The sequence below is a fragment of the Antennarius striatus genome, chromosome 2, assembly GCF_040054535.1.
Source record: "Antennarius striatus isolate MH-2024 chromosome 2, ASM4005453v1, whole genome shotgun sequence".
In the NCBI taxonomy this organism is placed as follows: Eukaryota; Metazoa; Chordata; class Actinopteri; order Lophiiformes; family Antennariidae; genus Antennarius; species Antennarius striatus.
The window spans coordinates 5,192,742-5,219,287 of record NC_090777.1 but is presented as its reverse complement, the minus strand read 5'-3'; the positions used below and the strand labels follow the sequence as shown (position 1 = coordinate 5,219,287).

General features: G+C 44.2%; 3 protein-coding genes across 5 annotated transcripts in view; 2 read left to right on the top strand and 1 right to left on the bottom strand.

The window, feature by feature from the left end:
• flna (filamin A, alpha (actin binding protein 280)) overlaps nt 1-15,582 on the top strand; it is a 45,556-nt gene extending 29,974 nt beyond the window's left edge. Inside the window, exons 24-49 of one of the 2 annotated variants that reach the window (XM_068332718.1) lie at nt 485-658; nt 756-918; nt 1,005-1,165; nt 1,570-1,737; nt 1,859-1,982; nt 2,049-2,205; nt 2,287-2,476; nt 3,618-3,641; nt 4,048-4,295; nt 5,077-5,151; nt 5,755-5,854; nt 5,960-6,100; nt 6,212-6,340; nt 7,713-7,886; nt 8,077-8,238; nt 8,413-8,616; nt 8,796-8,948; nt 9,038-9,160; nt 9,341-9,607; nt 9,697-9,834; nt 9,980-10,095; nt 11,890-12,022; nt 12,110-12,286; nt 12,402-12,620; nt 12,724-12,921; nt 14,095-15,582. In XM_068332718.1, coding sequence (XP_068188819.1) covers nt 485-658; nt 756-918; nt 1,005-1,165; nt 1,570-1,737; nt 1,859-1,982; nt 2,049-2,205; nt 2,287-2,476; nt 3,618-3,641; nt 4,048-4,295; nt 5,077-5,151; nt 5,755-5,854; nt 5,960-6,100; nt 6,212-6,340; nt 7,713-7,886; nt 8,077-8,238; nt 8,413-8,616; nt 8,796-8,948; nt 9,038-9,160; nt 9,341-9,607; nt 9,697-9,834; nt 9,980-10,095; nt 11,890-12,022; nt 12,110-12,286; nt 12,402-12,620; nt 12,724-12,921; nt 14,095-14,279 — 4,103 coding nt within the window. In that variant the 3' untranslated portion in view covers nt 14,280-15,582. The remainder of the gene's footprint in view (nt 1-484; nt 659-755; nt 919-1,004; nt 1,166-1,569; nt 1,738-1,858; nt 1,983-2,048; nt 2,206-2,286; nt 2,477-3,617; nt 3,642-4,047; nt 4,296-5,076; nt 5,152-5,754; nt 5,855-5,959; nt 6,101-6,211; nt 6,341-7,712; nt 7,887-8,076; nt 8,239-8,412; nt 8,617-8,795; nt 8,949-9,037; nt 9,161-9,340; nt 9,608-9,696; nt 9,835-9,979; nt 10,096-11,889; nt 12,023-12,109; nt 12,287-12,401; nt 12,621-12,723; nt 12,922-14,094) is intronic. The other variant, XM_068332726.1, reaches the window with a different exon arrangement.
• Nucleotides 15,583-16,229: 647 nt separating this feature from the next.
• On the top strand, nt 16,230-20,143 carry emd (emerin). Its single transcript, XM_068336395.1, has 6 exons — nt 16,230-16,607; nt 17,905-17,997; nt 18,673-18,710; nt 18,798-18,823; nt 19,418-19,477; nt 19,557-20,143. Exons 2-6 carry the CDS (start codon nt 17,943-17,945, stop codon nt 19,741-19,743), a joined length of 366 nt encoding a protein of 121 aa, XP_068192496.1. The 5' UTR covers nt 16,230-16,607; nt 17,905-17,942; the 3' UTR covers nt 19,744-20,143.
• A 1,640-nt stretch (nt 20,144-21,783) lies between these two features.
• si:dkey-93l1.9 (uncharacterized protein LOC562339 homolog) lies at nt 21,784-25,453 on the bottom strand. Of its 2 annotated transcripts, none has more exons than XM_068338638.1 (4): nt 25,273-25,453; nt 23,695-23,929; nt 22,528-22,666; nt 21,784-22,446 (listed from the first exon to the last, which is right to left on the bottom strand). In XM_068338638.1, the coding sequence occupies exons 1-4, from the start codon at nt 25,333-25,335 to the stop codon at nt 22,386-22,388; spliced, it is 498 nt and encodes a 165-aa protein (XP_068194739.1). In that variant the 5' UTR covers nt 25,336-25,453; the 3' UTR covers nt 21,784-22,385. The 2 variants fall into 2 exon arrangements, with proteins under 2 accessions (XP_068194739.1, XP_068194749.1); XM_068338648.1 differs by having other exon boundaries at nt 21,785-22,446; nt 22,528-22,663.
• Between the last annotated feature and the right edge of the window lie 1,093 nt (nt 25,454-26,546).

The following is a 26,546-nucleotide window of genomic DNA, read 5'->3' as shown; positions in this document are numbered from 1 at the left end:
TTAGTATGTTTTTATCATTGTACAGTAACATGTGCAGTTTTGTAGTGATTTTGAGAGTCCAGTATTTGTGGCAGACGGATGTTAAGTCAGGTGAAATATGACATAACGTAAACGTGATTATTTGCCTTTTTTTTTTTTAAATAGACATACATTCGAGATGGACTTAACTCAAAATAATCTGTAGCTGTAATTTATTTTTTAAGTGCTGTAATTTTTCCAAGTCGGTGTTGGGGAACAGTGCTCCTAGTATTTAGTGTAGTAATGTTATCTTAATGACTTTAATCGTGACTATAGATTGACATTTAATGACTTATGAACAACCTCTCGGAGCCAGTTGTGCTCGTATGTTGAGGACCACCTGTATAGTGGAAATATTTGTAGTTGGTAACTGATGTATAGAGCTGGTCCTGCTGACTGACCTCATAACAGACCACAGATTACCAACAAAGCTGCGTTTCACATCATCGGTGCCACGTTTTGTTAGGTGTTTTCCGTGAGGCGACCACAGACTTCACGGTGGACGCTCGCGCTCTCACAAAGACCGGAGGCGATCACATCAAAACGCTCATCAGCAACCCATCCGGCAGCCAGACGGACGCACTGATCACCGACCTTGGAGACGGAACCTACAATGTGGAGTACACTCCCTTTGAGGAGGGTAAGTTCCAACGTCCAGTGGTATACCTGTGATTGGATTCTCTTGTACATGAGTTTGGATGAGTCTTCCTTCGTGTGTGTGTGTGTGTCTGCTTCAGGCCTGCATAGTGTGGAGGTTTGCTATGAAGGCTCCCCAGTGCCAAAAAGTCCCTTCACTGTTGGCGTTACGGAAGGGTGTGATCCAGCTCGTGTCCGTGTGCACGGTCCTGGCCTGAAGGCAGGCATCACCAACAAACCCAACAAGTTCACCGTGGAAACCCGGTAACACCAAGCACTAACTCGGAAATCCCAGATGTGGTTGGAATGTTTCCTGCTGGTGTTTTGAACGTGCATCGTCACCTCTGCAGGGGAGCAGGTACTGGTGGTCTCGGCCTGGCAATGGAGGGTCCCTCAGAGGCCAAGATGTCTTGTACGGACAACAAAGATGGCAGCTGCAGTGTAGAATACGTCCCATATGAACCTGGCACATACAACCTCAATGTCACATATGGAGGGCAGTCTGTCCAAGGTGAGCTGGAAGAGAGTGGGTGTTTTGTTTTTAGCTCAAGCCAAAGGAACCTGAGGAAGTGTTCCATACGGGACAGGAAGTCCTCACAGAGAGAAAACATTCAGAATCACAACAAAACACGCTGACCTAAGGGGAAAAGGTCAGCATCATATAAATCTGACAAAGCCGCAGACGGCTTTACCTAACTTTGATTTCACTTGCTGTTGGTCTGTTTTGTGGGTGGGGCTCTTAAAGGCAACTTAATGCATGTCTAAATGGGGAGTTAAACTGAACGTGGTTGTTGTATCGGTCAGCTTTTTAGAGGTGGCCCTGAGAGGTTTAACTGTACATTAACTAAGGTTAAGGTTTCTAGAGGTTCCCTCTGAAGTCCCCTAGAAGTTTCTGACCTCCTTGTCCGTCCGTAGGAAGCCCATTCTCTGTTCCAGTCAGTGACGTCGTGGACAGTACCAAGGTGAAGTGCCAGGGACCAGGTCTGGGAGGAAACGTCAGGGCCAACATTCCACAGGCATTCACTGTGGACGCCTCCAAAGCTGGAGTGGCCCCACTGCAGGTCCGTGTGCAAGGACCCAAAGGTAAATGTGTGTTACACAAGCAACCACAATTTACTTGAGGAAATGTTTTTATCTTTTGTTTTTCATGCCATCATTTCAGTACAAGTCCAGTTAGTTAATCTACACATGTCCGTGTGTTTAGGGGTGGTGGAACCTGTGGAAGTGGTGGATAACAAGGATCAGACTCACACTGTCAACTACGTTCCCACCAGAGAGGGGCCCTATTCCATTAATGTGTTGTACGCCGATGAGGAGATCCCCCGCAGGTAACGGGAGAACCGTGGCAACCTCCTCTTCATCCTTCTTCAGCTTCATGATGTCTCCTCTCTCAGCCCCTACAAGGTGAAGGTGCTCCCCACCCATGACGCCAGCAAGGTGCGTGCCAGTGGGCCCGGTCTCAACACCACCGGGGTGCCCGCCTCTCTGCCAGTCGAGTTTACCATCGACGCCAAAGATGCAGGCGAGGGACTGCTGGCGGTGCAGATTACTGTGAGTGTTGCACTTCAGACAAACGACAACACGCCGCTTGGAATGTTCGTTCTCAAACCGTTGGGACGTTTCCTGTCGTAGGACCCAGAAGGAAAGCCCAAAAAGGCCAGCATCCGTGACAACCATGACGGGACCTACCTTGTGTCCTATGTCCCAGACATGACTGGCAGATACACCATCCTCATCAAGTATGGAGGGGACGAGATCCCGTATTCGCCCTACCGTATCAGGGCCCTGCCCACTGGCGATGCCAGCAAGTGCACCGTCACAGGTATGTGAAGGAGATAGACTCCTGCCCCCACTGTACACACACACACACTAACATCTTCAAACATTTTGTTTTACCTGTGTGTGCATTTTGACTTTTACATTTGTGTTGCTCTCCTGTAGTAGTAGTCGTTCCGAGTAGGGATGATTTTTAAAGATCTTACATTCCGGTTCCTGTTTTTTGTGCTAGATAAAATGGTCTTTCGAGACAAGATATCACATTATAATTTTGTGTAATTTGTTACTCAGATTTTTACCTACTTTTGTGTTATTAAGGAAGTGTTTGACATTTTAGGAAGTCCCTTCAAGTTTGATATAGAGAAAGACCCCAGGGGTGGGCAAACGGACCGATGGGCCATCTGAGGAGGAGATGGATGGAGTGTTTATTTGTACTAATGCAAATGACATGTAAAAACCATTGCATAAGGTCTGAGCCTTAATAGACAGCAGAGCATCCATATGTAAGACTTACAGATACTGGCTTGAATATACGTTCCAAAACGAACCGCAAGTCAAAAACGTGGAGTGGACTTGGTTTAGAGTTGATCAACTAAGATCCGTCATAATTTTACCTTTTTGACTTGGTTTAAATGATTGCATGTGTGATTCCATGATTCCATCCCCTTCCCTACCCAGGAAGGGGGTGGAAGTACAGCAAATATTGAGCTGCTAGAACAAGAACATCCATGAACAAATTTTCTAAAATGTCAAACAAATTTTTAAAAAAAAAATTTTTAATATGCAGATATATTTTGGTATATTTCATAATATGAACACATTTTTGCAATAATGGCAATTAATAATAATAAACTTTGAGACCATTTGAATTTTGCAAATTTTTTTAAAAACTTGCGAGACAGTCCGGAAACCATCGCTGTTGGATCGCGTCTCTCGGTCATACCTGCTGCTCATTTCTAACGTTCATGCATTGTTGCGTCGCGTTCCTCACGCTGTGCTCCTCCAGTGACAAGCCCCCCCTCCCCCCCCGCTGTACCCGCTGCACACTCCACCATCACCATTTGTTTTCAACCAAGTGTTTGGAGCACAGTTATTGCCTCCCACCACCCCCACCCCCACCTGACTGTCTTTTATTTGTCACTTTTTTTTGTTCTTGCTCCCCTGCTTCTCACCGTTCCTATTATCAGTCTCAATCGGCGGTCATGGTTTAGGTAAGCCTATTGAACAACTTCAGTATGTTAAGGAACTCCTCTTGACTTTTCTTTCTTTCTTTCGCTGTGGGTAATTCCCCTCTAATCTATTCTGCTCATCTCGTCTCTGATTTCTCTCGACTGTTTACTTTCCTCTGAATAATGGACTAACAGATTAGGTAGGATGGCATGGTGGAAATGGCTAATCTAGCTTTGAGTTTTACTCGGCTCTTCTGTGATAACATGAGTCATCAGTAACAACATACTGTAAATAGAAATAGCATGGCTAGAGCTCCAACTTCTACCTGGTCCCATGTTTATGTAAGTGCATGCTGAGAATTTGTGTGTGTGTGTGTGAGTGTGAGTGTGTGTGAACGGATGTGTTTTTATTATAACATAATCATCACCCTGTTTCCAAATCTTAAAGGTGCTGGAATCGGCCCAACAATTCAGATTGGTGAACAGACAGTCATCACCGTGGACGCAAAGGCTGCTGGGAAAGGCAAAGTGACGTGCAGCGTGTGCACGCCGGAGGGAGCGGAGCTAGACGTGGATGTTGTCGAAAATGAGGACGGCACATTTGACATTTTCTACACGGCGCCGCAGCCTGGCGAGTATGTCATCTGCGTCCGTTTTGGAGGGGAGCACATCCCTAACAGTCCCTTCCAAGTCACGGTGAGTCACGTGCATTTAAACTTTATTAACACAGCGGAGGCTGACGGCGGACACGAAATGAAAAGACCAGTTTAAGTACCGGTCGTTAGTTTAGAATGACTTGGCTTCAACACAGGCAAGGACAAATGCACTCCGTCATGCAGAATGCAGCGCTAATCATTACCCATAATGCAGAGGGAAATGTAGATTAGACGTTCAAAAGCACTTTTTTTTTTTATATCAACTTAAATGAACTACATAAAGTCTCAGACACTAAATTTCTTTTTACTCAACTCGCCAAAGGTGCGAGCCTCGGGACACTTTACGACCTGGACGACAAACAAAATGCGTCACATATTACCCCTAATGCCCCCCCCTCCCCCTCCATACACACCATCACAGAACAGATGACAGGACTGATTTACAGTTCCTCAGTTTATCCTAAATTAACTTTTATTTCCCCGTTTACAGCAGGCCAAGTTCTTTTTGGTGGATTTATGAATATAAAGTACGAATTTAATCTGTTTGACTGAACTCCTCAAACTCTTAAGGGAAACATTTCTCCATTTTAAAATAACTCAAATCATTTTGATCCATTTCAGCCTTGTAAACCCCCCCCCCCCCCGACACCAGACGTCTCTGACATTGTCTCTCCTTGCAGAAGTTTCGTGATTGATTCCTGCTGGCGTCACACGTCTAACGTCACCACCGCTGTTTTATTCCCCTCCAATCCCCTCCATATTTTTTTTTACCTTCTCCACCCCCTTCCCCCCTCCCCCCCTGAACACCCCCAACCCTTCAGGCGCTGGAAGGAGCTCCGTCCGACCAGCTCATGCAGCAGACCCAAATCCCCCAGTACTACGCTCAACAGCCCTGGGTACCTCAACCTTCTGCGCTCATCCCTCCATTTTTTTCAGCTTCCTCTGCCCCCCCCCCCCTTTCTGTTGTGTCATCACTGATGGCCTCCTTTCTTTGCCTACATGAGGGCTGCTGCCATTCAGTGCAAGTATTTGGGGACTTTTTTTCTCGCTTTAATCCTCGCCTCATTAATGGGATGTCTGCATTGTGGCATGATGTCAAAAATGACCAGGAAGGGTTGTTTTTTTTTAATAGGATGGGAATGAGGTCTTTGTGGGTCATCGCTCCATGTCGCCGTGCTTGGGAGACCAAAGCAGCCATTTTGGGTGTCATCAATGTGGGCGTGTCAGCCGCTCCACATTTCACAAAATGGCTAACGTCTTTCTTTTGTCTTGCCATCCGTATTTTTGTCCTCATCTCATTGTCTCTGGCAGTTTGTGTCGGTGTCGTCACCCCGTCCATGACCGTTGTCGTCTCCATTGTTCTGGGCTCATTCCATCTCACGGTTCCATCTCTTGTTGGTGTTTGGAAGCTCTAACCTCTCTGTTCTACCCTGTTCACCGTGTCTGATGTGTACTCTCACTGTAAACTCTTCAGACTGTGTATGTCCTCTATCTCCTAGGCGACAGACAGACCAATGGGAATGAACGGTCTGGATGTGGCGGGACTGAGACCCTTTGACCTGGTCATCCCGTTCACCATCCAGAAGGGAGAGATCACAGGTAACTGGAGCGGATCCGGTCTCTGAGGAGCTCAGACGGGTTAAACCTGGTTCTGAACCTCACTAGTCTGTTGTGGTGACTTCACTTGTCGTGTGTCCTCTGAAGGGGAGGTCCGGATGCCGTCGGGCAAGGTGGCCAAGCCAGACATAACGGACAACAAGGATGGGACTGTTACCGTCAAGTACGCTCCCACTGAGGCTGGCCTGCATGAGATGGACATCAAATATGATGGCATCCACATCCCTGGTACAACAACAAACACAAGAATGTCTGATCCCTGTGGTGCATGAAACCTGAGAGCCTTTGTGTTGGTGGGGGGGAAGAGGATCGCTAAACTTCCTGTGTGTTCAATCACAGGGAGTCCCTTACAGTTCTACGTGGACTACATTAACAGCGGTAATGTCAGCGCTTACGGCCCCGGCCTCATTCACGGGACGGTCAACAAGCCGGCTGTCTTCACTGTGAACACCAAAGACGCCGGAGAAGGTGAGCAGCGCCAAGACGGTTTGTGATGTAGGCGAGTGTTGTTTCTAGTGATCTGATGATGGCATGTTAGCCAACTGGCCCGAGACCGATCTATCCCATAATATCCATTCTGGAAACTTTAGTGGAGTAGGCCTCAACAGATCCAGCTGGGTGGTGTTGGCGAACAAAAACTAGACGCGTCCCAGCTCCCTGAACTTTTCTCATAAACGGAGGAACTGATTAGTCCAGAGTCGCTTTTTAAATTCATTTAAATGAACTCAGAATTCACTTTGAAATGTAGAATAGATCCCAGCTTTACATCTTCTGCTTATACCTTCCTTATTTCTTCACCTTCTCCACCCACCAGACCGGCTCATGCAGAACAGCCACATTCCCCACGGCTACACGGCTCCGCAGCCCTGGTACCTACAGCCTTTTTTCCAACCTCCCTAGATCCTCCCCTTTTTTTTTATATATCGATGAATAAACTGACGGCCTTTTTCCACGGCATGAGTTCCGTTAAGGTGCCACTCACTCTTAAACCTGATTGACAGAACTGCTCCGGTTTAGCCTGGAAAAGAAAACTTAAAGTGACTGCGATGGTCGTTCAGCTGTGGTCAGAGATGAAACCTCCAAACCCCTGCAGCGTCAGCGCTTTGTGGTTCCCCTCTTTCCTGCCATTCCTGAGTACAAATGTTGAAGTACTTAATGTTCAAACTCGTAAACATATTAGCTGTACAAATGTGAGTGTTCATTTTTACTGGTTGTGTATAAATGGGGGCAGTAGAGCGGGTCGTCCTATGATCCAAGATCGGAAACTACTAACTAGATTGTGCTGGTTTTTATACTACAGTATTAAAAAAAAACATTAAAACATTTTTTTGATGGGGTCACCATCATTATTTAAATTTTAAAAGCAAAGTTGATGTCCTAACTTGTTGTTTTCCTTTATTCTCTTGGATAGTTTGATCCTTGATTGATGGGAGTTCTGTGGGTTTAATAACGTGACAAAAGGAATTATGTTAAAACAGAGCAAATGTATTTTTGTAACTTGTAATAAAAAAATCGGAGTAAACATTAAGGAGTAGTTACATTTATATGACATTACATTTAGTTACATTTATAAGTTACATCTGGCCCTTTGAGTGCAGCCATTCTGCTGATGTGGCCTTCAGTGAAAATGAGTTTGACACCCCTGCAGTAAAGAAAGCCAACGCTAGCTGAAGGATTGTAACACGAGCTTTTTTTGCAACTTTACAAACCTGAAGGAGGTTCATGCCCCCCATTCATGCCGAGAGAATCCAGTGTATTATGGCGATGCAAAGTGGCATGCATCATGTGACTGACGGTATGGCAAAACGTCAGAATGTAAAATACATTTTGTTTTCCGTAGGTGGTCTTTCTCTGGCCATTGAGGGTCCATCCAAGGCAGACATCAGCTGTGTGGACAACCAGGACGGGACCTGCACTGTGTCCTACCTGCCCGTCCTTCCGGGAGACTACAGCATCCTGGTCAGATACAACGACAAACACATCCCGGGGAGTCCTTTCTCTGCTCGGATTACTGGTAACGTCATCCGTCCTCGGATGGGATTCCATCTTTGAAGGATGTGAAATTTCTGAAACCTGTCGTTGTGTTTTCTGACGCAGTTTTTTGGGTGATAAAAATGCCGTTTACTAATCAGGAGTTTGACAGAAAGTGTCTTAACTCCTCTAAGTCATATCATTGAGTTCATACTGTCCACGTCTGACTCCAGGTGACGACTCCATGAGGATGTCCCACCTGAAGGTGGGCTCAGCGACCGACATCCCGCTGGACATCGGAGAGCTTGACCTCAACCAGCTGACGGCGTCCCTCACCACGCCCTCCGGCATCGAGGAGCCCTGCCTGCTGAAGATGCTGCGGAATGGACATGTTGGTCAGTGAGCCTCTGATGGTAGATTGTACTCCACTTCAAGCCTGTTGCCATGGCAATCTTACCTTTTTTTTTTAAAATAAGAAAATGGATTCAAATGTAATGTTTTTATGATTTCTACTTCTAATGGCTAACACAAAGGGAAATCTTCATCTTCATCCTGTTTGTCTGTGGCAGGCATCTCATTCGTTCCCAAGGAAACTGGAGAACATCTGGTGAACATTAAGAAGAACGGCCACCATATTCCGAACAGCCCCATTTCTGTGATGATCAACCAATCGGAGATCGGCGATGCTGGCCGGGTCCGTGTGAGTGGCCAGGGTCTGAGCGAGGCCCGGACATTTGAGCCTGCTGAGTTTGTGATTGACACTCGTGATGCAGGTACACACACACACACACACACACACGTGTTTGGATACTGTTTGCATTTCATTGCATTGTCGTCATGGTGACTCGACATCTTCATTGAGCTCTATCTCTAGAATATTTTGTCTATCATCATAATTTGAGCCGTGCTCTCTGAATGAACAGTGGCAGCATCACATTTGTCTTCTATACAGGCTATGGTGGCCTGAGCCTTTCCATTGAAGGACCCAGTAAAGTGGACATAAACACCGAGGATCAGGAGGATGGCACCTGTAAGGTCACCTACTGCCCCACCGAACCAGGAAACTACATCATCAACATCAAGTTTGCTGACCAACATGTTCCAGGTGACCTTTGTAAAATGTGTGAAATTACACAGCAGCGTTGACAGTGTAAGTCGTTTGACTGAAAAGTGTGTGTGTGTGTGTGTGTGCAGGAAGTGCATTCACAGTCAAGGTAACAGGGGAGGGCAGGATGAAGGAGAGCATCACCAGGAAGAGGAGGGCGCCGTCGGTAGCTAACGTGGGCAGCCAGTGTGACCTCAGCCTGAAGATTCCAGGTGATGGAATGTTTTAATGTGGAGTGAAAAACTGCTTGATCTACTCTGTAGACATGAGAGTGGAGTTCTGTTTTCAAAAATGTTTTTTTTTTTGGCTTGACGGACGTCATGAAATATGAACTTTCCATCGTCTGACCAGGTTTGTGTGTTTTTGAATGATTCGAATGTGCGCCTCTACAGAAATCAGCATATCTGACATGACGGCGCAGGTCACCAGTCCGTCCGGTCAGGTTCACAAGGCGGACATCATGGAGGGGGAGAACAACACCTACTGCATTCGCTTCGTCCCCACGGAGACAGGAGTCCACACGGTCTGTGTGAAGTACAACGGCATGCATGTCCCCGGCAGTCCCTTCCAGTTCACGGTGGGGCCTCTGGGGGAGGGTGGCTCTCATAAGGTCCGCGCTGGGGGGCCGGGCCTGGAGCGAGCCGAGGCTGGAGTACCAGGTCTGTGTGGAGCCTGCTTTCTGAGTGTTTTCTGTGCTTTCCACCGTGTGTGTGTGTGTGAGGCTCTCATCCTCTGGGTTTGTGTGCAGCTGAATTTAGCATCTGGACGCGGGAGGCTGGAGCTGGAGGCCTCAGCATCGCCGTGGAGGGACCGAGCAAAGCGGAGATCGCATTCGAGGATCGTAAAGACGGATCCAGCGGGGTTTCCTACATCGTGCAGGAGCCTGGTGAGACGACCATCCAGGTTCAAATGTTCTGGATCCAGTAAATGTCCTGATCACTGCTTTTCTTTTATGAAAACCATTTTAAGTGTGTGTGTGTGCCGTGGAGGCCTGTCACACACTGATTTTAAAGACTCCTCCTCCTCCTCAGGGGACTATGAGGTTTCGATCCGTTTCAACGACGAGCACATCCCCGACAGCCCCTTCATCGTCCCCGTGACCTCGCCCTCAGACGACGCCCGTCGCCTCACTGTTGCCAGTCTTCAGGTGAGGCTCGGGGACACACACATCCGTGTGCGCACACACACCAGGCCGCAGCACGCTGTCCACAATGCAGCAGCAGCAGCAGATCATTACTTGACTTCAGCATCGAACAGACATTCAAGAAGACTTGCAAGACATTAGTTGAAGTTAATTTTTACTAGTTTTACACAAGTTTTTTTTAACTAGTCGTAAACTGTTTTTGGAATTGGTAGCAAAGCCAAATGTCATCTATATCAGTTTTACAAGTTAGATGTAAAAGTGTGTATTTTCTATGCTGTATAGAAGAGCTGTGAGTGCTAACAGGCCAACGCTGTCAGTTTAGGGATACAGCCATAGGATCAGCTGCTGCTACTGTATTGTTGGGCGGTGCAAAGGCTTCTGGGATACTAGAGGACTGTGTGTGTTTCTCGTGCCTCATTCTAAAGACTCCCAACAACCTCCAGTCTTAACAGTGGTACGGGGCGCTAAAGGGTTAAAGAGGCGTGACACGGGCTGTTCTTCCTCTTTCTACACATTCATTCAAGTACTGCACTTATTTATGGCACCACCAGAGGCTCATCTCCATCTAGAAGCAGTCAGATGTTCCACACCTCCACCCACTCCTCTGGCACAAACTGTCCATCCGGGACGGAAACATTTAAACGTTTTTAACAGGAATTCACCAAAAAGCGAATCAAGCAGGAAAAACTATCGCTACACAAAGCAGACTTGTAATTTGAAATGACTGCATTAAGATGTAGTTATTCTAAGCACGCTGCATAAACATTTACATTTTACTTTTCTATTCATTTATCGAAAATAAATACCACTTGAGGTATGAAAAGCAGTCATTTTTTCCATGCAATAATTTTGAAATTGAGTTTTTTATCATCATCCATGTTTATTGGGTTGTCATTGCTTCATGAAAACCTTCATATAAGCAAACATCTCCCATATTTTGGAAGTTTAAGCTTTTTTTTTTTTACTTGTATTATAAAAATCTATAATTTCCATATGCAAATAGCAAGAATCTGATTCCGCATCACCATCTATTAAAACGGTTCAATTTTCAATACCTAAAATTTCCTTCAGGCAGGGATAAGAGTATTGCATGTCTTATAATGACTTACCGTAGAGTGTGTGTTTAATAATCATTTCTTTACCAAGGATACACTTACGGGGCGAATTATTTTTCTTCTGAAAAATCATCCATGGCACGATTTATATAGAAATACATGCAAATGTCAAAATAAGATGTAACTCATGCTGACAGAAGGAGGAGCAAAAAAAACCCCAAATGATCCTGTATTGAATTTAAATCTGCATGAAAATGTCACATAATTTTTCCCACTCAGCCTAAAGAAACCAGATTTATTGTTGGTTCAGTGTTTATATAATCCACAATTACTTCCTATTCTGCTTCCATACTGCAAAGTCTTGCACATATTAAATAACCTGAACGCATTCTAATATAGACATGAACCACGAAATAAACTCTCAGATCACTGACCTCACACACACACACACACACACACACACCACACTCTCCACATATTTACTTTCTTTTTCTTGAATTTGTCCAACTGTTGGCACAAATTCTTGCTTTCTCTGCCTTTCCTCTGTACAGCCCTCCTCTTTAGCCTTGTTAGCGGCCCCCCCAGGTAAGGTAAATGTTAGCATTACATTTGCTGTGTGCATTATGAGCATAAGATTTCATTGAACCAGCTCGCTGATCATCACGGTCAGCAGGCGGTTAATGTTCTGGTGTCCAGTGGAGTTGATGCAGTGTTGAGCGTGGAAGTGTGTGTTGTCAAGCAGGAGTCGGGTTTAAAGGTGAACCAGCCGGCGTCATTCGCCGTCAGCCTGAATGGGGCGAAGGGTGTGATCGACGCAAAGGTCCACAGCCCGTCTGGAGCTCTGGAGGAATGCTGTGTAACTGAAATCGACCAAGGTACCCACAGAGATGACCTCAGAGCCCTTCACACCAAAATGATTTTACATTTTGGAACAAAATGTGACCCTTTCTCCTTGCCACTAGACAAGTACGCAGTCCGGTTCATCCCCAGAGAGAACGGTCTCTATGTGATCGATGTGAAGTTCAACGGAAGCCACATCCCTGGAAGTCCGTTTAAGATCAGAGTTGGGGAGGCGGGACAGGCTGGTGACCCTGGAATGGTGTCTGCCTATGGGCAAGGACTGGAGTCCGGCACCACAGGTAACCCGCCGCCCCCCTGGAGGACACGAGTGGAAGTGGAGCAGAGTTGAAAGGTGTTATTCCGTCGCAGTTAACCCTTCATCTCAGTTCTCCCTCCTCTCTTGGTTGCCTCCAGGAACTGCTTGTGAATTCTTGGTGAACACAAGCAAAGCGGGCCCCGGAGCTTTAGCTGTGACCATCGACGGGCCCTCTAAGGTGAAGATGGACTGTGTGGAATGCCCCGAGGGCTACAGGGTCACATACACTCCAATGGCTCCTGGAAACTATCTCATTTCCATCAAATATGGTGGCCCTTATCACATTGTTGGAAGTCCCTTCAAAGCAAAGATCACTGGTGAGGACCAGTTTGTTTGGGGTTTTTTTAGGCAAACAAATGTAAGACCTCCTGTTAAAAGCAAACGGCAGCTTAAAGTTGTGATTTCTTTCCACCATCATAGGTTCCAAGCTTGTGTCCAGTCACAGTCTGCATGAAACCTCTTCTGTCATGGTTGACCCCGTGACCCGAGCCATCAGCTCTTCTCAGCAGGGAGCTCCCATCCAATCAGACGCCAGTAAAGTGGTGGCCAAGGGCCTGGGCCTGAACAAGGGCTTCATTGGTCAGAAAAACAGCTTCAATGTGGACTGCAGCAAAGCAGGTATGGAGAACGCTGACAGAGCAGTTCACAGGGACGTGTGGAGCACAAAGATCCTTTAATGAGAAACGGAATCTAGACTGAAAAAATCCTTTGACTCAACTTGATCATCTACATATTTATAATGTATTTCTGTTTAACTCAAGCACCCAAATACGCCCCTTAAATTGTAGTTTAGTTGCAAGAGCCCGACTAGGTTCAGAAAAAACTAGATCGCTCCTGGGACTACTTGCTCATATCTTTGTGTGAAAACCAGTACAGTTTGCAATCTCAATGGTTGAGAAAAAATAGTTCCAAGAGTTACAAAAAAAATAAGAACTTCAGGCACACTGCTGTTTTGTTTTTTTTCCTGGGGTAACTTGCATAAGGACCTGAAACTGTCAGAAATTGTGGCTTTGGGGGGATTTTTAGTCTGTTTTGAAGGATTGAGAAAATTACACTCTTGGTCAATGTAATTGCTTTTAAAATTGCACTGGAATTGGATTTCAACTTTATTTTATCATACACTGCCACTTTTTTCGTAAGATCTTTCCACTACGCATCCAAGACGGTAACTTTTGAGCGTGACAAGTTTCCACGCTCAGCTCTTGGAATATAACACCCGTGTGCTTGAAAGTGTACGACATCCTGACAAACGTAATGGTGTGAATGCCATTATTCACTCAAACCAGCCAGGCTGAGTATGGAAATCTGGTCACAGTCTCAAAACGAAGTCCGTCCATCAGGAATAATAAACTGTACATCCGTAGAAAAATAAATCCTACAATATTATAAATATATTGGCGCGTACGGACCATCAAACGGATGAGTAAACAGTTTCAGAATTACTTTGAATTGCAACTTTTTTTTCCCATGATGCATTGCCAGAGAAGACTTGTAAGTTTGTGCTCACCAATAATTGTTAGTGCTTCTGCTTACATTTTGTTTTTTAACTCCCTAACTCCCCTTTTGAAGGACCTTCTCGTTCCAGCTGCTGTATCTCTGGCGTTTTCTTGGCAGTTCATTTCTAGATAAAGGATAAAACGCGTTTTAAAAATGGAGACAGGAAGATGATTCAGGAGCAGACAACTGCTGCTTAAAATGCCGTACTGGCGTAGTGTCAGGCTAACACACATCCTCCAAATGGTCTCATTTTCCTTCAACACTGTTAACCCGTTCTGCGACGTGTCTCCACAGGCCGTAACATGCTCCTGGTCGGGGTGGACGGCCCCAAGATCCCCTGCGAGGAGATCCTTGTGAAACATTTGGGCAACCGCTTGTACAACGTGAGCTACCAGCTGAAGGAGAAGGGGGAGTACATCCTGGTGGTCAAGTGGGGAGACGAACACATCCCCGGCAGCCCCTACCACATCAACGTCTAACAGCCCCTTCTTGATCACATTCATACCACTGTTGTCTAAGCAACTGATTCTGTCTAGAGTCGAACCGTTCATTGTCTACGGCTCCGAGTCCCTCCCATTTTACAAATTAAGGTTTCTGGCTTTAGTTTTATTAGTTAATGAACCTACTGGTAAATACATTTTCTCATCAGTTTAAGCAGCAGATCAATATTCTCACTAATTCAATCCAGAATCTTCCACTGCTTAAAACGGCTTCTTTTTTTTTTTTCCGTCAATCTAATTCTCATTAGTTAATCCTGATAATCTCACTGCTCAGTAAATTTGAGGAGGAAATAAATGCACCTTTCTTTTTTCTTTCTTTTTTTTTATTTTTTATATCAAGCCAGCGATTGATGTTAAGTCTGTCTGGACTAGTGTAGAGTGATGGAATAGCAAACCGTAGGAGCAGCAGTAGGTTTTGTCCCTGTGGAGTCCGGCATTGGATGGGGTTACTGTTTACACTGGAGGAGCTACTTTTACACACAAAAAAATCATGGATTCAGTTTTTTCCAAAGCAATTGCAGGACAAGCGGGAATGTCGAAATTGCATTCCTGACCTAAAGAATGTAGAAAAGAGCTCACTCACACACGAAGACACACTTTTCTATTAGACCTCTAATTGTCCATAAAGTTAAAATGCGCAGCATGTGGTGTCCATGATGTCCTTTAACCCGGTTGTTTTCCCTGCTGCTAGTGTGATCCAGTTTTAGGCACTGCTGGTTTTAATGCTGTAATATGGATTGGTGAAAGGAAATATTTACATAATATTAAATATGGCGTCATATGTGAAAAGAGGGGAGAAGCCACATTTCACAGTAGCTTACTAGGCTTTTGGCTCGCACATATGCTCTCGATGCTGCATATGGAAGCAATGGTTTTTGGTGTTTTTAATGTGTAAAGCCTTCATGTGCTCTGCATGTTTATTAGGTTGGAAATGTGACGATCCACACGGCCTCTGATTCAGTGACACGTGTCGAAGGTGGTTCGCACACAGAACTTTCAAGGTTTAAAAAGGGACACTGCTAAAGTTAAGACTGGTCAGAAGGGCTAAATGTTTGTCACATTCTGGAAACGCATTGACCAAAACCCAAACAGACGTCACTTTGTCGAAGTGTTTGTACCCTCCCCTCCTTCATCCCTCCCCCGCCATTATCCTTCCAGTTCGCTTTGTGCTTAAATTCCCCTGGCAGAACGTATTCCATCTTTTTTCAAATGAAAAAGGCTTTAAAAGTGTTTGTAAGACACTGTTTTGATACACAATAAAATTCTCAAGTATACAATTGAATGGTGTTTGTCTTCAATGTCATGCTGAACGTATAAATTTGGTGTTTAACTCTAAACACAGTGCACATAATTAAAATGCATCCGACACTCTTTTTCTCAGTCTCCCTGCATCGAGTCCTGACTCGGAATAGTTTTTAAGTCTTGGTCACAGAGTAGGCTTGGGTGTCACGTTGGGTAGGCCTACACAGGAGTTCCATGTAAGTAGGAATCCTGCAGCCTAGTGGAAGAAGCATTCATTTTCTGTATCCCTTTTTGCGGGTCACGGGGGTTGCCGGAGCTTGTCCCAACAGACTTGTTGGGTATGAGACTGGGAGACGCTCCGGTCGCGGTGGCATCGTGGAACCACCGGAAGGATGAACAACCACACGATTTGGAGCCTACCAATCACCTTAATTGTATGTTTTTGGATGTGGGGAGGAAACCCATGCAGACACACGAAGAACGTTCAAACCCTGCATAGAACAGGACTCAAACCCAGAACAGTGTTCCTGTGAGGCGACGGTGCAGTGGGTTTTCCACAGGCATTGAAATCAATTCAGTAGAAAGTTGACTCAGCATTTTATTCTTAGTACTAGAATAAAACTAGACCACAAGTCATGCTGCATCACCAATCCATTTTTTAAAATAAGTTTAATATGAAGTAGTAGGCCAAGTATAATGGAACACGGGTAAACCAAGATCCTGACCTGTTCCACGTTGGGCTGCATTCAGAAACTTGACCCGCCTGTTTGTCCAGTAATGTCTTGGTTCGGTTCAGTCACAACGTTTGGAGCCAGAATGTGGCCAAAATCGGGTTTCCCGTCTTTTTCTGTGCATATTTCTCAGGTTTTACTACATCGAGGTGTTTTCTAGTGCTCACAGCGCCAGGTTTCCTTCCTAAAGCGCAAGCAGCAGATCGGAACTCTTGCGCACCCAGATCCGGATCTGGATCGGGTTACGCGATCCAGATGTTGCCAGAAGTTCCACCCACCGCGGCTGTCGTCTGTTCCAGACACATTCCCGTCCCGGAGCTCCTGTGTTCTCCAGGTAAGGACAGAAAAAAGAGCTTTTCTTGTTGAATTTCACCTCTAAAAGTGGATCAGATGTGATTCAATGCGTTGACTCTCTCGCCTGTCGCGCTCCAGATTAAAAACGCGCCCATTCTCTAATTTCTCTTTAAGAGATTATAAATAAACGACCAAAAACGAACCTGTGTGACAGCATGTCCCACATAACAAACACGTTGCGTGTTTTTTCCACGCGAGGTTTTTTTTTCTTTCTTCTTTCTCTTCCATCGATTGGCGGCCATGCAAAACTTTCCCAGACGCGCGTTTCTCTGCTGCGTCTGATCCGATCATTCGTTCTCGATCAGGATATCGATGAGCTGATCAGTGAGTTGTTGCTGTGACTGACGTCACACACGGAGCCCGAATCGGGGCAGAAGGAAGCTCAAGGTGATGACGTCATCGCCGGGGGGGGCGCGCCCTCTACTCCTTGTAATGAAGCAGTCGAGCGAGTGACCGCAACTGCGACGTCACCCATCATCGCTTCTGACCCCCAAGTGATGCAGTAACCATGGAAACAGTGAAATCACATCAGCATCGTTGCTGCTTTGATTCCGAACCAGAGCATCTGACCGATGGGACCTGAAGCGGATACCAGTCCTGACTGGGTCAGCACCAGTTTGGCCTGTTTTCCAGTCATTACATGTATAATCTGAAACATTGTGGATCCAGAAGTAGAATCACTTCTAGATCATACATGTCCGTACTTTGATTGTATTATTTTGTTTTTGAGTCGACTCTTAACGAGAAGAGGGCGCCCAGCAGTGATTCTGACGCCGTGTGACTAACGTATAGAGTCTTGTGATATTCTGTGAGATGTGATGGGGTTGATATAATGGTTTTCCTAACCCTGTAGACACCAGATAATCATTCTAACATTTCACATGATGTGAAACAACGGAGTAAGTTGTCTTGTTACAGCAGCTGACAGAGACAAAATGTAAAACAGGCTAAAAGGCAACCAGACAAGACTATAGAAAGCGTTACACTTCTACATCCTTACTGTAGGTGGGGCTCACCTCTACAGCAAAGGTAACAATAAGGAAACACAAGGACAGAAAAAGTCATACAGTAAACACGTGTGTGTCTATACATGTGTCTGTACGTGTGACCTGTATCTGCAGTCGTGGTGCAACAGCCTCATAGTGTGTTATTTTTGAAGATGAAACCCAAATACCTTTCCGTACACAAAATGATGCAGACAGGTTATGGTTTTTTCTATTTGTTGTTATTTATGGTTGGGGTATTCCAACACTGATTATGGGATGTTCTGACCTTAGAATCGACTTGAAAACTGTGTGAAGAAGCTCGAAAGGCGATGGAGAGTGGTCCAGAGAAGCCCTCGTCTGATAAGACCTACTACAGAGAGGAAGGTAGGGCTCTTCTCAGGTGGTGGCCTGCAGGTGACCTGTTTGATAGATCCGACAACAGATTTATTCACACTGTTATCTGAACCACAGGATATGGTCGTCTTTACTGTGTTGCTCATTTCTGCATGTTAAAATCGAACAAGGGTTGATGTCATCACATGTCGTCGTCGTAAAGACCACCAATAGTGTTTAAGAGACTCACCTCCTGCTTTCCTCTTTAACCTGTGAATGTTAGATCACCTCTGGCAACAGAGCTTCTTTTTTTTTCTTTACATTAGAGCGATATCACAAAAAGTCAAAGAATTTTTAAAAAAATATTTTTTTTAAAAATGTGTTTGGAAGAATGGATCTAACAATCAAGGATCTGGATTTTAAAATTTTGAGATAGACACAAAAAATGCTTAGAATGACACAAAGTCCAGATCCAAGATGACCAAACTCCCATGGATGCATGCCTCAAACTGTCCTATGAACCCATCGTCTCGTTCAATGCTATAAATATCTGTAGTCACGGTTTGTGGATTATTTGAGAATTTGAGGAAAATTGATAAATCTGTGTTTTCAAATGTTGTGGAAAGTTAAAAAGCATGCTTCCACCTTTATATCTGGATATACACTTGTTGTTATTGTAAATGTTTGTCTCTGATTGATATTTATCTTGTAATTTTTACTTCACAGAGGAGGAAGTTACCTATATCACGTACCAGTCCGGTCCGGTGAGTCAAAATTGTCTATTGATCCGTGTTCCAGAGATTGTTCTGCTCTGTGACTGATATGAATCTGAACCTGCTTTCATTTCCTAGGTTAGTCATGAGGAGTATGGAGACTTGTGAGTACAAAGGATGGATGGATGGATGGATGGATGGATGGATGGTGATGAGATTTTTGATCATCCACTGAAAGTGAAGTTGGATGGATTAACCAGCTTTGCCAAAGACTTTGCGACCAAATAGATTCAAGAAATGTAAAATCACAGTAGAACCTCAAAACAGGAGTTTAATCCGTTCAGTGACTGAACTTGTAAGTCAAACATTTCCCAGTTCAAAATGACTAAAATCATTTTAATCCTTACCAGCCTTGTAAAAAAGCTCTAAACCCTAAATTATGAAAAAAAACAACCCATTTCTATCAAGTAATAGACATGCACACATTATCCATGTATAATTAATAATATATAAGTTATGTAAACAATGATAAATTATGAGAAGAAATACAAAAGTCACAAGAACACACGAGCTATGGGTTTACTCGACCAACGAGAACGAGATCCGGTCTCACTGATGTTGTATCCATCCGCCAACACGTGAGAAAGAACGAGATCCGCTCTCACTAATGTTGTATCCATCCGCCAACTAGCGGTGGTGTCCCAAAGCAGCACTCTTATTGTTCCAGCTGTTTTCACTGAATTTGTTCCTCCACCCAGGGTAAAGCGAAGAGTCATGGCTGAGCCAGATGAAGACAGGGACTCGGATGAAGATGCAGGGTGAGTCTTTGTCGTATAAATTAAATGATTATGAGTGATTGGTGTGTTTCAGTTTCTCACCTTACCTTCTGTGCTTCAGCTTCTTCGATCAGAACACAACCAAAGCAGCCAATCACAGCTCGATGTCGTCCAGGGAGACGGGCAGAAAGACTGGAGGCAGTTTATGTGGGTTCATTCGCAGGCTGTTGCTGTTAGCTGTGTTAGCAGCCATCTGCTACTACATCTACTGCTGGGTGACTAGCAAGGAAGAAAATGCATCAGTTTAATTCTTGTCCATGGATGTTAGTAAAGAGAACTTTTGTTATTCCAGTTAAACACTGTTTGATCGCATTTAGCTTCTTCTTATCTACTTTTAAAGATTTCTGTGTGGCACTAAATCATACACATTGACCAAAATGCTCTGTTATTGTCCTGAATCCATGTAAATGTGGTTAAAGAGCCACACTGATGGTCTGGGATGGTCTGTCTACAGAGGACACAGTGATATTTGACAATGTTTTTTCGTGGATTAGTCACTTCAGTAAGTCGTCGACTAGGTTTCCAATCCTTTCTCTTCCTGCCTGCATAGATTTGTGAACTGAGGTTGTCTTTTATATTAAATCCTATCAAAAACCAAAGGCTATTGTTATTTTGTGTAATAAACATGATAATGTTTCCAGCTCTCAAGTCACTGCATTGTCTTTGTTTAAAACAGGACACGAAAGTAAGGAGAGTTTCTACAAAAAAAATGCTCAAGGATGAATTTTAGAGTTACATATTAATAAGGTGCGTGGGGATTTTTTTTAAACATATATATACCAGGCTCATCTGTAGAAGAAGCAAAACTGTCTCAAAGTTGAATGAAGTTGAAGTGTATTCTCTCAGAATGGTTTCATTTAGGGTCAACAAAGATTTCATAGACTTCACAGATACAACAGTCCTTTTGTCGCAAAAGGCCTTCAGGGATGTTCTTCTCACGTTAAATGTAGTTAAAATTTTTAGAATTTGATTAAAAATGTTTCCTCAAATCCAACAAATTCTCCTTTTCCTTTCGGATTTTCCCTTCAGGGGTCGCCACAGCGAATCAATTGCATCCTTCTACCGATATATTCACTATCTCTCCTCTGGACATGTCCAAACCATCTCAGTCTGGCCTCTCTGACTTTATCTCCAAAACCTCTAACATGTGCTGTCCCTCTGATGTACTCATTCCTGATCCTATCTCTCCTGGTCACTCCCAGAGAGAACCTCAGCATCTTCATCTCTGCTACCTCCAGCTCTGTCTCCTGTCTTTTCCTCAGTGACACTGTCTCTAGACCAAACAACATCACTGGTCTCACCACAGTTTTGTACACCTTTCCTTTCATTTTAGCTGAAACTCTTCTATCACACATCACACCTGACACTTTCCTCCACCCGTTCCATCCTGCCTGTACACCCTTCTTCACCTCTTTTCCACACTCTCCATTGCTCTGGACTGTTGACCCTAAGTACTTCAAATCCTCCACCTTCTTGATCTCTAACCTTCATTCCTCTCCTTTCCAGGACAAACCTCCACCTCTCTAGCTTCTCCTCCACCTGTTCCCTGCTCTCACTGCAGATCACAATGTCATCTGCAAACATCATAGTCCATGGAGATTCCTGTCTAACCTCGTCTGTCAGCCTGTCCATCACCATAGCAACAAGAAGGGGGTCAGAGCTGATCCCTGATGCAGTCCCACCTCCACCTTGAACTCCTCTGTCACACCTACAGCACACCTCACCACTGTCTTACAGTCCTCATACATGTCCTCATACACTGCTCTAACATACAGTTTTGCCCCCCCCCCAGAACTTTTTGACATTTTGCCACATTTCAGGCTTCAAACTTAAAGATAATAAACTGAAAATATTTTTCAAGAATCAACAACATGTGAGACACAATCGTGAAGTGGAACCAAATTTATTCAACGTTTTATATTGTGTTTACAAATAAAAAACTGAAAAGTAGGATGTGCAAAAATATTGTCCCCCTGTTCTCTCAGCTCAGCTAACCGAGTCCAGAAGTTCCCTGATGACTTCTGAACGATCCAATGTTGACCTAAATGACAGCAATGACAAACAGAGTGCACCTATGTGTCATTTGGTCTCACATTTGCACGTCCTACTTTTGTGTGTGTGTGTGTGTGTGTGTGTGTGTGTGTGTGTGTGTGTGTGTGTGTGTGTGTGTGTGTGTGCGTGTGTGTGTGCGTGTGTGTGTGTGCAATAAATAGTAATAATAACAACAACAATGAAAACTCAACAATTAAAAGTTTATGGCCTCAAATATTAAGGCATGAATTTATTTTATATCAAACTGTTTTCTTTGTCAACTTTCATTTTGCATCATAAAAAACTTGTTACCTTATAATTTTTCTGTTTCTAAAGATTTTTATTTTTGGTTCAATTAAAAATAATATAAAAACAAGAAAGAGGTATAAACTACATTCATTCATTCATTCATCTTTAATCCGCTTCATCCACCGTCAGGGGTGGTGGGGTGGGGGAGCCTATCCCAGCTGACTGAGGGCGTGAGGCAGGGTGCACTCCACGGGAGATGCCAGTGCAACACAAAGCCACATGTAGACACAGGCAAAAACGCATGCACACACTCACACCTAGGGGGAATTTGAAACTGGCCAATTTTACCTGAAGCACAAGTTTTTGGAGGTGGGAGGAAGTCCGAGAACCCTGAGAGAACCCACGCAGACACGGGGAGAACATGCAAACTCCGCACAGAGAGGGACTCAAACCCGGACGTGCCTTGCTGTGCAGCGACAGCGCTACCCACTGCGCCACCATGCCGCCCCGGTGTGAACTTTGAATGGTTTAATAATGAGTCAAACTGTTCGTTTTGCTCCTTCTGTTCTCGTTTGAGTCTTTAAGACACAGGTGATGAAGGACAGATGCTCTAAAGGCCCCCAGTCATGTTGAGTTCAGAGGACATCTGATGCTCAGCTGAACCTGAAGACCTGGGAATAAAAACAAGGACAAGGTCACAGAAGAGACGACAAGGACATCGACTTCTGTCCGTGTGTCCGGTGATGTCCCACCTGACAGTGTATCCCTCGAACCCAAGGGCTGTAATGAAGATGTTGATGAGGACTGTGAAGAAGACGAAGACTGTCGCACAATTGTTCATTCTGTTCAACTTGGCGTGTTTCCTCACGTCGTTCAGATCGTACTTCACTGCTGGCGCAGGACCGGGAAACAAAAAGATACAAGGATTGAGGAGGAAGGGGGGGAGAAAGAGAGAGAAAGAGAAAGATATAGAGAGAGTTCATACTTCATAATGAACACAAAACAGTTTACCCAAAATGATTAATCACGATGGAGTCACCTTCATGATACAAAGTCATGAGTATACAGAGCAGCGTTATCCTAAACAGCAGAGGAAGATGGAGACTTGTTGAAGACACAACAAGAAAAAACTCATCCATACAATTTAACATCCTAAACTGAATTTATAAAAGGTTACGTCCTGTTCGTGAGCTGATAGTTCGACTAGAACCTCTCTGCTAAAAACGTTGCCGTAAAACTCTGAAGATGAGGGAGTGTTAACTGATGCCTTAAGGGATTGCTTAGCAACACTGATTTCATATTCATATTCATATTTATTTCTACCAATATGAATATGAAGATTTCATATTCATATTGGTAGAAATAAAGTCTGTTTGAGAACAACTGAGATCTTTGAGCTTCTCAGGACTTTCTTCATATGAGTTGTATGAAGGTTTGGTTTTCTTACACTTTGAAGTGTCCATCTTCTGTGGTTTTGGAGAATGCTGTTGTGCTGGTTTGTAAAACTTAACTTTAACGTGAAGTTGAATAGATAATAATGGATAATGAATGGAACACAATGGACTGCTGAGATGAAGTAACAAAAAGAACTCATAAGCAGAAAATGATGCTAAGATGCCAACTTGAGAACAAAAGGTGGTAAAAGTATGTTTTTGTTAAATGTAGAGATGATTCAAAGTAGAGGAGCACAAAGCTGAGAGTTCTTGCCACGAACTGCACAACTCTGAACAAGACAATTCATTTGGAAAGGTTCTGGCCACAGAGAAAACAAAAGCAGTGCTTCAGACGTGGCTTCAGAAGGTTTTCAAATGTGATCTTCCTCTCCTGATCAATCAAACTGCTTTGATTACTTGTACCTTCCAAAAAATTTTAATGTCAAAAGCGCAATGGAGGAAATCCAAAAAGGCTTAATCACTTGCCGATAAATACCAGCAGCAACCCCACAATTACTTGTAAGGTGATGGACACAGACAGAAGGACGAGGAGGGGAATGTAGAAACGGTAATGAGGTCCCACATAAAGAACGGTCTTCAGCTGAGATGAGTTGGCCATCAGCAAAGCAACATCCAACATACTCTGTGCAGCACTTTTCTTCGTGGCATAGTGATTTATGTTAATTGGGCGATGTGCTTTTCCAGAGGGGGTTCTCTGTCCCTGCAGGGCAAGAAAGGATAGGTTAGATCTGATGAAGAGTGTTGGTTCAGGTCCCACTGATGCTGTTTCACGGCACACAGATCATGTCTGACTGAAAAAGATCGGGGTTCTCCTAAGAACAACATTATTTGGTCCTCTTTCACTGGTCTCATTGCTATTTGAACAAGTCTATTCATTGCCAGAGTGGTGTTGTTTATGCTGTTGCTATGCATTCTGAGTTGTCAGGTGTGGCTGGAAGGAGGAGGGGGAGGGGCAACAGACATGCACACAAGAAATGACATGCAGTCCTCTGGCTTCTGCCTGCTACTCTGGAATCTTGCCATTTTGTCCCATTCAGTCATGCGTATGCAAGCAGCCAGGAGGACTGTATGAGACAGGGAAGGAAATGAAGGTACAGATACCTGAGAACAAGGGCAATAAAATCATCCTGGCCACAATGTCCCTAACATCAACTGCACCAGATGGTGCAGAGCAGCGCTCCTGACCTACTGATTCTTTCTTCTTGTGGCATATGCCCACCTTTTGTTCACTCTCGGACCTCCTTGCGCACCTGCACTGGTCATGGAGGCAGCTGAGATCACTAAAGAGCCCTCTGGGGCATTACTGTCCACTAGCTGAGGCTTCTTCTAGATATCCCAGTGATGCAAACTCAGTACTGTAATTTAACTCAACATGTGAACGATTTCAGCCCCTTTGGTGTTTCCTCTCTACAGTGTAGTCGACCAACGAACACTATGGTTTGACTTGGTTGTTATTGTACCTGATATGCATCATACATACAGATACATGTTATTTGTGAATAAAAATACACATTTTATACAAGTGCAAACTTCAGAAAAATAACAGTTAAAGTGGGACCTATTGTACTTATATATTTATTACAACTATTATTTAGATATATGTGTATAACTCAAGCAAGTGTGGTAATAATATCTGTTGAATTAGAGCACCAGTGTCTGTATGCACCGTTCCCACAGCCGTTAAAGAATGCTACTGTTTGTTTAGTTGCCTCATACTGTAAGCCAGGTAGGGTTGTTACACCTGGGTGTGACTTTCTGCATCACAAAGCTTTCACTCATTTGTACATACAGCTGACAGATTTTTTTTCTGAGTGTGGAGTTATGTCACCACTGCCACACCTGTGGATACACAATACAGTTCTGGCTCCAAACCTGGGCGTTAACATCAACAAGGAGTCACATGTTAAGGCTGAAGGACAGCCAGCTTTGTTTCATGGTTCTCTAATCTCTCCACTCTTGCTGGAATTATTCAAGGTGTTTCTTAGTATGACAATTTTGAACAATGATTTGAATGCTGAAGGAAAAATGATCAGTGTTTCTTACCTCTATGTCGCTGAGCTTGTTAAGAGCGACGCTCTCTCCGCTAAACCTGTGGTCTATTTCCATCCTCCCTTCTTTGAGAACTCCACAGCAGCTGTCCTGTTGGTGGTATTTCGAATACTGAGGTGTAGACTCACCGTTGCATGTCTTTGTGAAAGCTGGCGGGGTAGACGAGAGTAACAGGTCAAGCAACTCCTCCAGTTACCTGAAGGTTTCCCCTCCCACTGTGTGTTGAGGTTTGTGGTAGATGATTGTGTGGGGAAAAAATCAACTAGACTTGAAGGAGACCCTTGAAGGTGTTTTGCTTCTCATCCACCAGGATGTTCCAGTTGTGAAGAGCTAGTGGGGAGTTCCAGAAATTTAACCAGATTGGTAAGTTAATGAGAGTCGATCAAGCGAGAGGCAGTTTTAGACATTTTAGAGAGACTGAAGTTTGCCCAAAATTGATATCTCTACGAACAAAAGAGAATGATTTTACCTTTACAACAATTGAATCCAAACAATTCTACTCCAAATAAAACCAGAGATATGTTCTAATGTAATATGTGCTGATGTTCTAATACATATTGGACACATTAAAGACATGTAGGGCCACCCTGGCAGCCAGAACAAACACACCCACACTCAACCAATAGCCGGGGTAGCAGGTTAAACGTCCCACCTTGTGAGGCAGCGGCCACTATGATCGGTGGCAGCTCTGAGTTAGAAGAACAAAGGCTCATGGGTTAAAAAGTAATGCTTTAGTAATGCGTTAATGTTTAGTGTGTGGCATCTGGGTTTCTAGGTTTGTGTGGCTGGAACTGTGTCAAGCCATGACAATGTATTTTCAAGACCCCTGTCCCCAATTTAACAAACTTGGTCACATTATTCTGCTCCAGTTAAGAGTTAAAGTTTTGGAGGAATGGCAGAACGGGAATGTGGTCATGCTAGCACCCATGTGTGTTTGTCAAAGCTCAATAGTTGAGCTAACAACTACCTCTTTTCATCTGCTCCTCAGTGAGTTGTAATTATTTTTGTCTCAGGCTGATATTTGGCAATTTGTCTATCTCACTTCATTGAATGTCATTAAATCTGTATTTGTTTATTTTCACTTACAAAGGAGAGAGAGAAGAGTCTCTGGAGATGAGAGTGATCAGACCAGTAAAGAAGATGAAGAAGAGACAGATGAAGAGCAGCACTCAGGCCTACAAGTCTGCAGTGTCGCAACAGATAACCAGTCTCTATTGGTCTTATTTTTGAACGATGCAGAGAATTGGGTTGTTGTAGCTGGAGTGTAA

What these genes read in the sequence shown, in the direction of transcription:
- emd (XM_068336395.1), top strand. Translation starts at nt 17,943, where the DNA reads ATGGAGAGTGGTCCAGAGAAGCCCTCGTCTGATAAGACCTACTACAGA. An exon ending in GACCTACTACAGAGAGGAAG is followed by an intron (nt 17,998 to 18,672) that starts GTAGGGCTCTTC and finishes TTTACTTCACAG; the next exon opens with AGGAGGAAGTTACCTATATC. An exon ending in GACTCGGATGAAGATGCAGG is followed by an intron (nt 19,478 to 19,556) that starts GTGAGTCTTTGT and finishes TCTGTGCTTCAG; the next exon opens with CTTCTTCGATCAGAACACAA.
- si:dkey-93l1.9 (XM_068338638.1), bottom strand. Translation starts at nt 25,335, where the DNA reads ATGGAAATAGACCACAGGTTTAGCGGAGAGAGCGTCGCTCTTAACAAG. An exon ending in ACAAGCTCAGCGACATAGAG is followed by an intron (nt 23,930 to 25,272) that starts GTAAGAAACACT and finishes CTTGCCCTGCAG; the next exon opens with GGACAGAGAACCCCCTCTGG. An exon ending in GTTGCTGCTGGTATTTATCG is followed by an intron (nt 22,667 to 23,694) that starts GCAAGTGATTAA and finishes GTCCTGCGCCAG; the next exon opens with CAGTGAAGTACGATCTGAAC.